The sequence below is a fragment of the Sus scrofa genome, chromosome 2 (assembly GCF_054392235.1).
Source record: "Sus scrofa isolate SSC_HxYL_T2T_F1_AM1 chromosome 2, Sscrofa_HxYL_maternal_Yorkshire_Landrace_v2.0, whole genome shotgun sequence".
Taxonomy (NCBI): Eukaryota; Metazoa; Chordata; class Mammalia; order Artiodactyla; family Suidae; genus Sus; species Sus scrofa.
Window position 1 is genome coordinate 161796171 of NC_139384.1, and position 12085 is coordinate 161808255.

At 60.3% G+C, this 12085-nt stretch overlaps 1 protein-coding gene across 2 annotated transcripts; it reads right to left on the reverse strand.

Annotated features, from left to right (window-relative positions):
* Positions 1–404: 404 nt before the first annotated feature.
* CD74 (CD74 molecule) lies at positions 405–7961 on the reverse strand. Of its 2 annotated transcripts, NM_001435278.1 has the most exon segments (9): positions 405–957; positions 1167–1229; positions 1593–1784; positions 2684–2771; positions 3052–3147; positions 3860–3922; positions 4368–4441; positions 4570–4742; positions 7798–7961. In NM_001435278.1, coding segments are annotated over 9 exon segments (837 nt in total). In that variant the 5' UTR covers positions 7875–7961; the 3' UTR covers positions 405–946.
* Between the last annotated feature and the right edge of the window lie 4124 nt (positions 7962–12085).

Genomic DNA, 12085 nt, shown 5'->3' on the forward strand with positions numbered 1-12085 from the left:
CTGGCAACAAGCCGCTGCCCTTTAAAGTGGGACACAGGCCGCAGCCCCCATTTCCTGGCCGTCCCGACGTCGGACCGTGCAGCTGCCAGCCTGTCCCGGCACTCACGATGTCCTTAAAAGTGGCCCCCGGGACGTGAGGGAATGGAGGCTGGACCCAGAGCAACGCGAGCTGGAAGAGTTGGGAGCGAGTCCGTCCGTTGGGGTAGAGGGAGTTGCTGTGCCTGAGCCGTGGAAGCCATGTGTCCGGGGCCATAGACGCACCCGCAAGGCCCGGCCAGCCCTGCAGGCACCTGCGCTGGGGCTTCGGGCTGTGCGCCCCCCCCGCCCCGGGGGAGACCAGAGGCCTCCAAGCAGCCCCCAGTGAACGAGCCAGACGCCCAGAGCCACCAGACAGAGCCTCAGGTGTCCTACTCACTACCTTTTATTCTCACAGAAGCCGTGGCCGGGGGCTGAGCCGAGCCTGACTGTGCACAGGGATGTGGGGCGGGCAGGGGGTGAGGAGGGGCCGTGGGTGGCTGATGCTGGGGACACACAAAGGCTTGGCCCGTCTCCCCAGGTAACGGGCAGCGAAGCTGAGGCCACCAGGGGAGGAGACAGCAAAGCTGTCCTTGTGGGGGTTTGGGATCGAGCGGACCCGTCCCCAGGCACCTGCCCGCCTCATCCATGGACAGCCGCCATGTTGGAGCTCAAGGTGTCAGGAGTGGCACCAGCCCCGCTCACGGGCTGTCCCCGGGGCCCTGTGTCCCTGCTAGCGGATGGAGCTGTGGGCAGCAGGGCCTCCCTGTGTCGTTCATCCTTGGCCTTCTGAAGAGACGTGAGGTGTCCAGGGAGGACGGCGAGCCAGGTGCCAGAGGCCCATGGGATGAAGTGCAGGTGGGGGCGGCAGGGAGGGTGGGGGGCAGGCAAGCTGTGGCCACGCAGGGCTGGGGGCTGGCGTCTGCTGGTCTTACAGGATGACTGGAGAGAGGGGCAGTGGCTTAGGGTTGGGGTCCCCTACTGTCCCTGCTCCCCCCGCCCCAGCACCCTGTGGCCTCACCCTCCTACGTGAGGACAAGGCCTGCCTGTCGGAGCCCCTGAGACCCCCAGCCCCCGGCCTCCTCTGCCAGATGGGTGCTGGGGGACGTCAGCCCCTCTGGGGTTGGGCTGCTGGGAGGCAGGGCCCTTACCTTGGCCGAGATCCTGCTTGGTCACGCCCAGCCCGGACGACAGGTCCTCCGTCTCCAGTGGGTCTGCAAAGGAGCAGAGGGTCCCCTGTCAGCGCAGGCCAGCCTGGGGCACCGCTGGCAGGGGCCTGGGTGGGCTCGTTCTAGCCCATCTCGCCGCAGGCCCGGCGCCTGGCCAAGCAGGGATGCTTGCCGGATGGCAGGCAGGGGCCGTGCAGTGTGGCCGGGAAGTGAGTGAGGAAGGACGCGGGTCTGGAGGCCTGGCTGCGTGGCCGGGCGGCGCTTTGACGGGTACAGATCGGATCAGACAGGAGCGCGGATGTGAGGGGCAGACAGGTGGGCGTACAGCCAGAGGCTGCCCCCAGGAGTGGCCGCCTTGCCGTCCTGGCCCTGGGCCCTCCTGCTCCTGGCGCCGAGGCCACCGCTTACCGCTGCAGCTGTGGCGCCCGCGGCTCCTGGTGTGCGGGACCTCGGTGCCGTTGGGGAAGACGCACCAGCAGAAGCCGATGCTCCCGTAGCACTGGAGCGGCATGTAGTTGCCGTCCTCGTCGCACTTGGGCCTGAACATGCCCGGGTGGACGGCGGGGACACGGCTGACCTCTTCCTGGCACTTGGTCAGTACTGGAGCGACAGGCACGGCGACTGCAGTGAGCGAGCAGCTCTGGGCCAGGGTCTCAGAACCAGAGCCCACGCACCACTGCTGGGGCCTCCGCCCTCTGCTCAGGTGGCCCTGTCCTACTACCCCCGGCGCAGACGGGGAAACAGGCCTGGGCCCAGGTCCCGGACCCAAGAGGAAGCGAACGGCCGTGCGGCTCGTTCGAGAACGAGATTCCTTCTGACGCCCAGGGCCCGCTGGAGTCTAGCATCGCCCGAAATTCCGATTTCTAGACAAAAGCTGTGGGCATCATGGCGAGTTTGGGCTTCCCTCACCAGAGTATCCAGGGAGAAGCGGGTGCCATGTGAGGGCTCCTGGGAGGGAGGCAGACGCTGGCTGGCAGTGGGGGAGACAGCGCCCAGGGTGCCCTCTCGGAATCTGATGCGGGGATCAGAGGCCCAGGGAGGGTGGGCCGTGGGTCCCCCACCTCTAAAACCGCAGCCCAGAGGGAAGAGACAGGTCCACGTGCACAGCCCATCAGCTCCGGGATAAAAACCCAACTCGCAAAGGCGTCGGGGCTGGAGAGGCTGGTACACGCTGCCCGTGAGCCGGGAAACTCCGGGCCCTCCGCGCTGGAGCCTGCTGGCTGTGTGAGGTGCCCCCCGCCGAGGGGCCGGGTCATGAGCCCAGCCCCCTCATGGGACCCTGCGGGAGGCAGTGCTGGACGGGGACGGTCCCTGCCGTGACCCCTGGGAAGTCCTGGGTCCTCTGCAGGAGCATCCCCCGCGGGGCGGGGGGCAGTCGGCCCAGGAGACCAGGCAGGGGAGCCAGAGTGAGAGCCGAGAGGCCGAGAGCGCTGTGCGTGGACCGGGCGCCCAGAAACGCCGCATCCCCACCCCACCCCACCCCGGCACCAATTCTCTACCTTTTGGCGGAACCTCAAAGGGTGTCTCCTCCAGCGAGTTCTTGCTCATTTCAAACAAGAGCCACTGACGCAGCCAGTTCTCAAAGAGCTGAGAGGGATAAAGGCAGAGGGTCAGGCCCAGCAGCCCCTCCCCGCCCACTCTCGCCCCTGGGGACGGACACGGGGCACCAGCGGGCCCTGGCGCCCACTCAGGCCCACGGGCTTGGCCGCACGGCTCCTCGCCTCCAGGCACCCTGCCACTCCGGCCCTGGGAGATGCTGGCAAGGCCGCCTCCAGCTCCCTGCAGGTGGCTTCCCCTCTTAGCCCAGCTCTCCGGGGCTGCTCTGGGCATCGGGAGGGAGGGCCCCCGGTGCGGGGCCGCTGCTGACCTTCCAGTTCACACCGTCCATGGTGTTCTTGAGGTGCTTCAGATTTTCTGGGAGGCTCCCCTTCAGCTTCGGGTACACTCCCAGGGGGTCAGACTTCTGCAGGGTCGCAAGGCGGGAAGGAGGGTTAAAGGGCTGCCAGGCAGGCAGGGTTCACGCGCCGCCCGGGCCCCCAGGCCCCCCGTCTGCTGAGGGATGGGCCCAGGGCCTCGGGTGCCGGAGCTGCTGGGAGGAGGGCGGAGGGGTCCAGCCGCTCAGCTACGGGACCGCAGGGCTGGGAGTCTGCGGACCCGGTGCTGTCAACGACCCCAGCTCTCCTCCTGCTGGCAGGCTCCTCTGCGTCCCTCGGGTCTGCTTCCTCCAGGAGCTCCTCCCCCACCTCATCCAGTCCCTCCGGGAGGCTGGGCCCTCTGCACAGCCCCCTCACCCGGTCGCCTACCCCTCCCGGGCTGGCCTGGGGTCCCCCTGGGACGGGGAGCTGGGGTCTGACTGCCTCACTGGGGGGGCCTGGAGCCTCGCACGACACCTGGCACTGGGCAGACGCGCACTAAACCCTCGGGAGGGAAAAGCGGGCATCCTGAGCGAGTCACTTCCAGGCTTCAGGCCATAGTTTCTTGGCTCAGACACAGGGATGCGGGCAGTGGAGGCTGGACTCTGCAGAACGCTGAGGGCCACGCTCGCCTTTCCTCCCAAAGCCAGCGAGCTCCTTCCGCGTGTCTGCACCAGTCAGGCGGGTACCAGTCCTGGCGCGCAGCCTGGGGCCCGTGGGGGTGGGCTGGGAGGCCAGGCCTGCCTGGCCCCGCTCACTCACCAGGAGCAGGTGCATCACGTGGTCCTGGGTCATGTTGCCGTACTTGGTGGCGTTGCGCATAGGCTGCGGAGAAGGAGGGATTGGGGGCAGGTGGTTACCAGCACGGCCCTGCAGGCCAGGCCCGGGGCAGAGCCAGCAGCAGGCTTCCCAGATGTTCCCCGGGCCCGCCCTGCTGCCTCCAGAGGGGAGAGCTCTGGCGCGGCACGACTCGCCCGCCTTGGTGCTTCTGTCACATAGGCACCCGCTTTCCCGCCCAAGGCTTCGTGGACAGGAGGCAGTCTTGAGAACAGACGTTGCCCACGTTTGATAGACACCAGGGCCGAGAAGGGACGGAGGCGCTCTGGGAAGCTGTGCTACTCTGAGCCCCCGTCCCAGGGGCCCAGGGGGCTCTCGCCTTCCCGACTCCCGGAGCGCCCCTTCCTCCCCCGCGGTCAGGAGCCCCTCCCCAGCTGTGCTCTGCCAGGGCCCGCGGTGCCCCCGCCCCCCGCCCCGGCCTGTCCGGCCGTACCTCCGGGCCTTCCATGGGCAGGGCCTGCATCAGCATGGGGGCGGAAACCCGCATCTTGCTCAAAGGCTTGGAGGCTGTGGGAGCGGGAGGGGCAGCGTGAGTGTGGCCTGTGCCCAGGGAAGAGGGACCAAGCCGCCCCCCCCAACAGGGCAGGGGCCAGGGTTCCAGAGCAGAGGGGGAGGAGTGGGGGTGGGGCACGCACGCTTGGGAAGCTTCATCCGCAGGCTCTCCAGCTGCAAGTTCTGAGAGGTGACCGTCAGCTTGTCCAGCCGGCCCTGCTGCTGGTACAGGAAGTAGGCGGTGGTGGCCTGGCCAGCCAGGAGCAGAGCCACCAGGACAGAAAAGCCTGTGTACAGAGCTCCACGGCTGCACTTGCTGTTGGGGGCGAGAGGGGAGAGATGAGAGGAGAAACTGCAGAAGTGGCTGCCCTGGGGGTGAGCTGAGAGGGGGTGAGCCCCCCACACCCAGCCCCCCGCCCTTGGCTACCCTAACAACACAGTGAGTGCCTGTGAACCTGCAGCTGGAAGACACTCCCGGAGCCTCCCTCCAGCCGCCCTGGTGGGTTCCCGGGGCCTCGGCTTAGTGGAGAAGAGCCAGGGACGGTACAGGGCCTCAGTCCCACCCGTGCAATGAGGGGTTGAGGAGAGGGTGCCCTGAGGATCAGGCCGCCTCTGGGGAAGCAGATTTTCAGCCCCAACCCCCCCAACCCTGCAGTGAAATCAGAGACTGAAGGAAGGGGGACCCAGACAGCAGAGCGGGCAGCCCACCTGAAAAAGAGAAGCGAGGCTTTGCCATGTTAGGAATGGGTTGGGGGTACTGGACAAGGTCCGACTGGAGCAGCGCCGCCCCACCAGCCCCACCCCCGGGAACACACGCTCCCCCAGACGCTGCCTGTGCTCCGAGCACGTCTGCGCCCCTCTGGCCTTTGCGCCGGCCCCCATCAGCTCCCCCCGGTCTCTCGGAGGTCGGTCTCTGAGCTAAGACTGGACTGTGAGCACCGGGAGGGGGGCTTCCGCAGGCGTATATGCCTGAGCCTGGGAGAGTTTTGGGGGCTCTCTGGCTGGCTGCAAGGGGTGGGTGGATCTCAAAAGCCCATGGAGCTCTTGGCCTGGGATTGCGGTTTTGAAGGCACATGTACACAGGGATGGTAGGGTCCTGCCCCAGGTCCTGTCTGCTTTCCTCCCACCCACCCCAAGGAAAGAATACTTGGACCCGACTGGAAACTGCAGTGAGACCGCACCCTGTGTGGGAAACGCCAGAAGACCCTTCTGCCTAGTTACTAATGACATCACAGACATGACTCATTCTCATTGGCCCTCTGCTGGTCCTCTGATTTCTGGACCTCGGCGAAGCCCAAGGGATGGTTAGTCTGAAAGGAGAGCATCAAAACGCTGCGTGGAGAAAAGGAAGAAACCACACAGGTGAGGAAGGCACGTCCTACTTCTCAACCTTCTGAAAGAACAGGGGTGGCCCGGCTTCTAAAGTGGTGATGAGTCCACCCAAGCTTGAGTCTTGCCTGGGCTCCAGCTCATGGTCCCCCTCCAGCAGCTCATGTTCAGTCGAGCCCCAGCTCTGTCCCCACCATCCCGTCTCTGCACCTCAGTCTCCCCCAAGGCCTGGAGGACATCCTGTAGCCTGGATTAAAATCCTGGCTCTGCCACTCCAATAGCACGGGGACCAGGGGCAAGTCACCGAACAACCCTTAATCGAGAAGGTTGGTCCATGAGATGCAGTCAGGGAGTGTGGTGCTCTTGGGTCCACAGCCCCCATGCCCTAAGCACCCGTCCACACCGAGCGCTCATCTCAAGGGGTTAAATAGCTAACTTGAGCATCTGGTTTCCTTCCTCTTTATGCGTCTTGATCGCCTGTCCCCTGTTTCTGGATGAGCACCCACTCTTGTCACCCCACTCTTCACTTCCTCCTTGAGTAAGAATAACAGTGGCCAAAGTCAGGAGCCAACCAGAGCCGGCGGGAGTCATGACACAAGTGTTGCCAGGCAGAAGTGTTCACACAGGGGTCTGAAACAGGCCAGGTCAGTTTTTTGAAGCAGTGACTGAACTGAAAGGAAACTAGACTAGGATTTGATAAGTGGGCACCCTTTCTGTTCACTGAGCCCACACTGTGTCTGCAACTCATGGGGTGACCCAAGCTCAGAGGGGAGCCCCCTTCCCTCCCTAGAACATGCCTCTCGAAGATGGTAGAATGAATTCAAACTCCTGAATCAGATTCGTCTTGGGTTCAAATTCTGGCTCCCATATTCACTAGCCGTGATAACTTAGGTAAGTCACTTATTAATAAGGGTCTCAATTTTCCCTTATATAAAAATGAGAACAATAAAAGTGCCCAACTCACAGGGTTACGGTAAGAATTAAGACTGAGTTGAGCATTTCGTGATATGTGCAGCACACAACTAGTGACAGGAAGCACTCACAGTGACGGAGGACTAGAGACAGGTGCACAGAGAGGGACCTGCTGCTCTAGCTCCTGAGACCCAGAGAGAATGGGGATCTCTACTCCAGCACAGATCTGTGCGAGTCGCCCCCGGCGGCAGCCGAACCTGGGCTGGAATCCAGCCCTCGTAGCCACGCGATGCCCCAGGATTTTCACAGGACACACCAGCTACCTGCCCACATGCGGTTCCTCACGACATCCCGAGCGTCTCTCCCAAACCCCTGACTGCCTGGCAACAGCTGGCATCACGCTTCCAGGTGCCTGTGATTCGCACATTATTTGGGGAGCAGGGGCACTGGGGAAGCGGCATCCTCACCACCCCCTTTCTTTTCAGGGAGACATGGAAAGGGCCCTCGGTGGCCGTGCTGCCCCTGCTGCAAGGGAGGGGTGCGGGCTGGGCCTGACCCACAGCCCCTTGGAGAAATCTAGCCAGACCCCCCTCGGCCTTTCCCGACCCCCGCAACATCTCCCCTGCCCGCCCGTGATCCGCCTGTGAAGGCAGAAGTCTCCGTTACTCTCTGGACACCTGCAGCTACAACTCCCTTGACATAAACACGCCTGCCCTTCGCGGTAACTCGGAGGGGCCTCCTGGACAATGGCTGTTGCTACCATTCTCTTTCCAGAACTTGCTTCTCCATCCTGGAGTCACAGTATTTTCAAAATCTGGTCCAAAATTTCTAGTCTAGGGTTCATGGCCCAGCTTCAGGGGGACTGTGTGAATCTCCAGTGCTCTCCTTTCAGGAGGGAAACACATGATGCAAAGAAAGTTAAAAGCCCTGCCCTAGAGGGGCCCTTATTTTATAAGAGGGAGAACCGAAGCCCAGGGTGGGCCAGGGACCTGCTCAGAATCAGCCAGCTGCTGCTGGAGCGAGAGCCCGAACCCCCACCACCTCTAACTCCCAGCCTAGCGCTCCATCCGAAGCCCCTGCACACAACCACGGGCCCAGGGCCAGGTGGCCCTCCTGCTGCCCACACATACCTCTCGGGGGCCCCGGGGCGCTGGCCCAGCATGGGCAGCTGCTCATGGTTGGAGATGAGGTCGCGCTGGTCCTCCATGGTTCTGGCCTGGGGTCTTTCCTAGTCGTCCTGCTGCTGCTGCTGCTGCGGATGCTGCTGTGGCGGCGGCGGCGGCACGTCTGGGACCCCAAGCCCCGGGCTTGCCTCCTGAAGTTGGGGCGGAGGAGCAATCTGATTCGTCCACAGGAGGCCACTCCGCCCACCTGGGAGAAGTGGAAGTGAAAGCCACAAAGCTGGAAATACCCCCACGCAGTCAAAGCTGCCTTTAGGGGAGCAGGGGGAGTAGGGGGAACTCCCCAGGCAGGTAGAAAGGCCGGCCAGCTCCCATTGGCTGCCCAGGGCCTTCATCACTTGTTTCCGGGTAGACCTTTGCATTCACAAGGCTCTGTGGAGGTCTCGAGAAACAGGCAAACATTCACTCCCTGGACAGGAAATGGCTTTGCAAAAATGCCAAAACTGTCTCCCCTCATTCACAGATCGGGGGCACGGAAAGGGGCTGCTCCCCCTTTGGGAACTTGGACAAGTTCCGCTGCTTCTCTCTGGCTCGGGTTTGTCCTCTCAAAGGCCGGGGAGGAAAGCTGGAGTCGACGCTCCCTCTTCTCTCGTCTAACTTGAGCATCTCATGAACCCGAGTCCCTGGTTCGAAGGCTCTACGACCATTACTTGCCCCCACCTGGCGAGCCGCCCTTCGGGCCAGGCACCAAGCTAATCGCTTGTCATGCTTTTTGTTCCATGTAACCTTCCCGGTGCCCCTTCGAGAGCTGTTTTATCTTCTCTCCACCTACGGACCGGGATGCCAAGACGACGAGAGGCTCTGGGCCTGCCCAGGATCACGCATCCGGGCATCACAGCCTGGATGTTGACCCTGTACCCTCTGCCTCCTGATGCTCACACTGAGAGGGGCACCACTTTACACGGGGAAGGAAGGAGAAGGCCCTGGCAAAGGGAAGCCAGGGCAGGGTCCTGGAGGTTGGCAGGGCTTTACTTCTCACCAGCTGTGGCTTGTAGACCACACTTGCTTTATTAATCTTTTGTATGTTTAGGTCTTTTGTATGTTTAAAATTTTTCATTAATAAAGTTGTTTTAAATTTAAAGGCTCTGTAGTTCTAAGATGCAACGGGTTTTAGATTTCAGGAGTCAGGGAGGCGGTATGTGTGTTTGGGGGAAGGAGAAGAGCAGACGTAGTCTTCGACGAAGCCGGACGCAGTTTTGAATCTTGAGTTGCAAACACTTCTGGCTGTGTGACCTGAGCCAGTCCCTCGACTTTTTTTTCTGGCCACGCCCAGGGCATGTAGAACTTCCTAGGCCAGGGATCAAATCTGCACCACAGCAGCGACCCAAGCCACTGTGGTGACAATGCTGGATCCCTAACCCACTGAACCACGAGAGACATTTTTGAACACCTGCCTTGACGTTTTTTTGTCTTTTGTCTTTTTAGGGCTTCACCTGCAGCATACGGAAGTTCCCAGGCTAGGGGTCAAATTGGAGCTGTAGCTGCTGGCCTACGCCACAGCCACAGCAACACAGGATCCGAGCCGTGTCTAAGACCTACACCACAGCTCATGGCAATGCCAGATCCTTAACCCCCGAGCAAGGCCGGGGATCGAACCTGAAACCTCACGGTTCCTAGTCAGATTTGTTTCCACTGCGCCACGATGGGAACTCCAAAAAATGACTTTTTAAAAAGTTCCTTGGAGTTCTTTTGTGGTGCAGTGGGTTAAGGATCTAGTATTGTCACTGCAGCAGCTGGGGTCGCTGGCATGGGTTCAATTCCTAGCCCAGGAAGTTCCACATGCCATGGGCAGGCAGGGCCAAAAACATGAATTAATTTTAAAATTAAAAAATAAAAAGGTTTCTTAAAGTACAGCAGCAAAGAAAAATAAATAAATTGTGCTTCAAAGAGCACTATCAAGAGAGTGAAGTCAGCCCACAAAACCGGAGAAAATACTGACAAATATATATATATCTGCCAAGGGTACCCACAATATATAAAGAGCTACAAAAAATCAACACTATAAAGACAATCCAATCTCAAATGGAAAAAGAATCTGGAGAGACCTTTTTCCGAAGAAGACGCAGAGGTGGCCACTAAGGACATGCGAAGACGCCCAGCACCACAGGTGTCCAGGAAACGAAAACTGAGGCCACGAGAAGGCAGCCCTGCACAGCTACTCTGCCGGCTCCAGCTACAGAGACAGAATGACAAGTGTTGACAAGGATGGAACTGGAACTCACTGCTGCCAGGAACGTCCAATGAAGCACCCACTTTGGAAAAGAACTTGACCATTTCTTGGAACAAGAGCTAGAACACATATATTCCTTGCTTCCTCTTTCGCTTGGCTTCTGTCACTAAAATGACGGAGTTGCCTTTTTTTTTAAAAGAGTAAAAAGAGGAGTTCCCGTGGTGGCGCAGTGGTTAATAACTCCGACTAGGAACCATGAGGTTGCAGGTTCGGTCCCTGCCCTTGCTCAGTGGGTTAAGGAGCCGGCGTTGCCGTGAGCTGTGGTGTAGGCCACAGACGCGGCTCAGATCCCGCCTTGCTGTGGCTGTGGTGTAGGCCGGAGGCTACAGCTCCGATTCGACCCCTGGCCTGGGAACCTCCATATGTCGAGGGAGCAGCCCAAGAAAAATGGCAAAAAGACAAAAAAAAAAAAAAAAAGAGTAAAAAGAGATGAAGGTCAAAGAGAACAGGAGAAAATGGCAGCAGAGTTCTGGAAGCCGGAAAGCAGGTGGATTAGAAGCCGGAAAGCAGGTGGATTGGAAGCCGGAAAGCAGGTGGATTAGAAGCAGTCCTTAGCAGAGCCCAGAAGATGCAGCCCTAACCCTAACCCCACAGGGGACTTGAGCCAGCCTACGTCTGACACGCTAGAAGGGACTCCGAAATTGAGATTCGGAGGCCATGAGGCGCCAGGGCAGGAGTACAGGTGGAGCCGAAGCGGTCACTAGGCCATCCAGGTCCTCCCCCTGCCAGCCGACCCTCCCTCCCTCCCTGAGAGGACGCTGGACGTCACCCCCAGACCCAGCGCTGAGGCTGAGAGCCCAGCCCGCCCCTGCGCCCGGCCCCGGGGGCCCAAAGCCGGACCCTAGGGCGCCAGGCGATAAACAACTCTGGGGACCTTTCCCCGGAGAGCCTGACCACCCACAGGGAACAGCCTAAAGACGCCGGCCCTGGGGAGCAACAGTGAGATAGAGCAGTCAGACACCCCTTAAGGAAGCCCTCAGCATCAGTCACAGCTTCGACTGATGTTTTATTCTTTTTTATTTATTTTTTTGGTCTTTTTACCTTTTCTAGGGCCGCACCCGCGGCATATGGAGGTTCCCAGGCTAGGGGTCGAATCAGAGCTGTAGCTGCCCGCCTAACCCCAGCCACAGCAACGCGGGATCCGAGCCGTGTCTGCGACCTACACCACAGCTCACGGCAACGCCGGCTCCTTAACCCATTGAGCAAGGCCGGGGATTGAACTGCAACCTCATGCTTCCTAGTTGGATTCATTAACCACGACAGAACTCCAGCTTCCACTGATGTTTTAAATAATCAAGGCTCAGAGGACATCCGAAGAAAACCTCTAACATAAAAGAAGGTAAACAAAGCAGGAGAAAAACTACCCTACTGCAGAAGACAAAGAGGAGGCCACATCAAGAGGTAGGAGGGGGCGATTGCGTGATATAAACAACCCCACACCTCCGGGCGGGAAGCTCCACAGACTGGAAACTGACTGGTTCACAGAGACACACCTACAGGCATGAGCGTTCCGAGCCCCACAACAAACCCTCATGTGCGGGGATCTGGCCCTGGGAGAAAGAGCCCCTGGAGCATCTGGCATTGAAGGCCAGTGGGGCTTATGCGCAGGAGATCCACAGAACTGGGGGAAACGGAGACCCCATTCCTAAAAGGCGCACACGGACTTTCACGTGCACTGGGTCCCAGGGCAAAGCAAAGGCTCCATAGGAATCTGGGTCAAACCTGACTGCAGTTCTTGGAGGACATCCTGGGAAAACAGGGGTGAATGTGGCTTGTTGTGAGGGAGGGACATGGAAAGCAAAGCTCTCGGGAATATTCAGCAGCTGCCTTTCTCTGGAGGGGGCCATGTGGGGAAAATCTGGCCCCACCAGACATCAGTCAGCTGCTGAGAAGCCCCAGGGCAAACAACAACCCAGGTGGGATCACGGCCCCACCCCTCAGGAAACTAGCTACCTAAAGACACCCCCCCACACACACACACATACCTCTAATCCCATCTAGAGACAA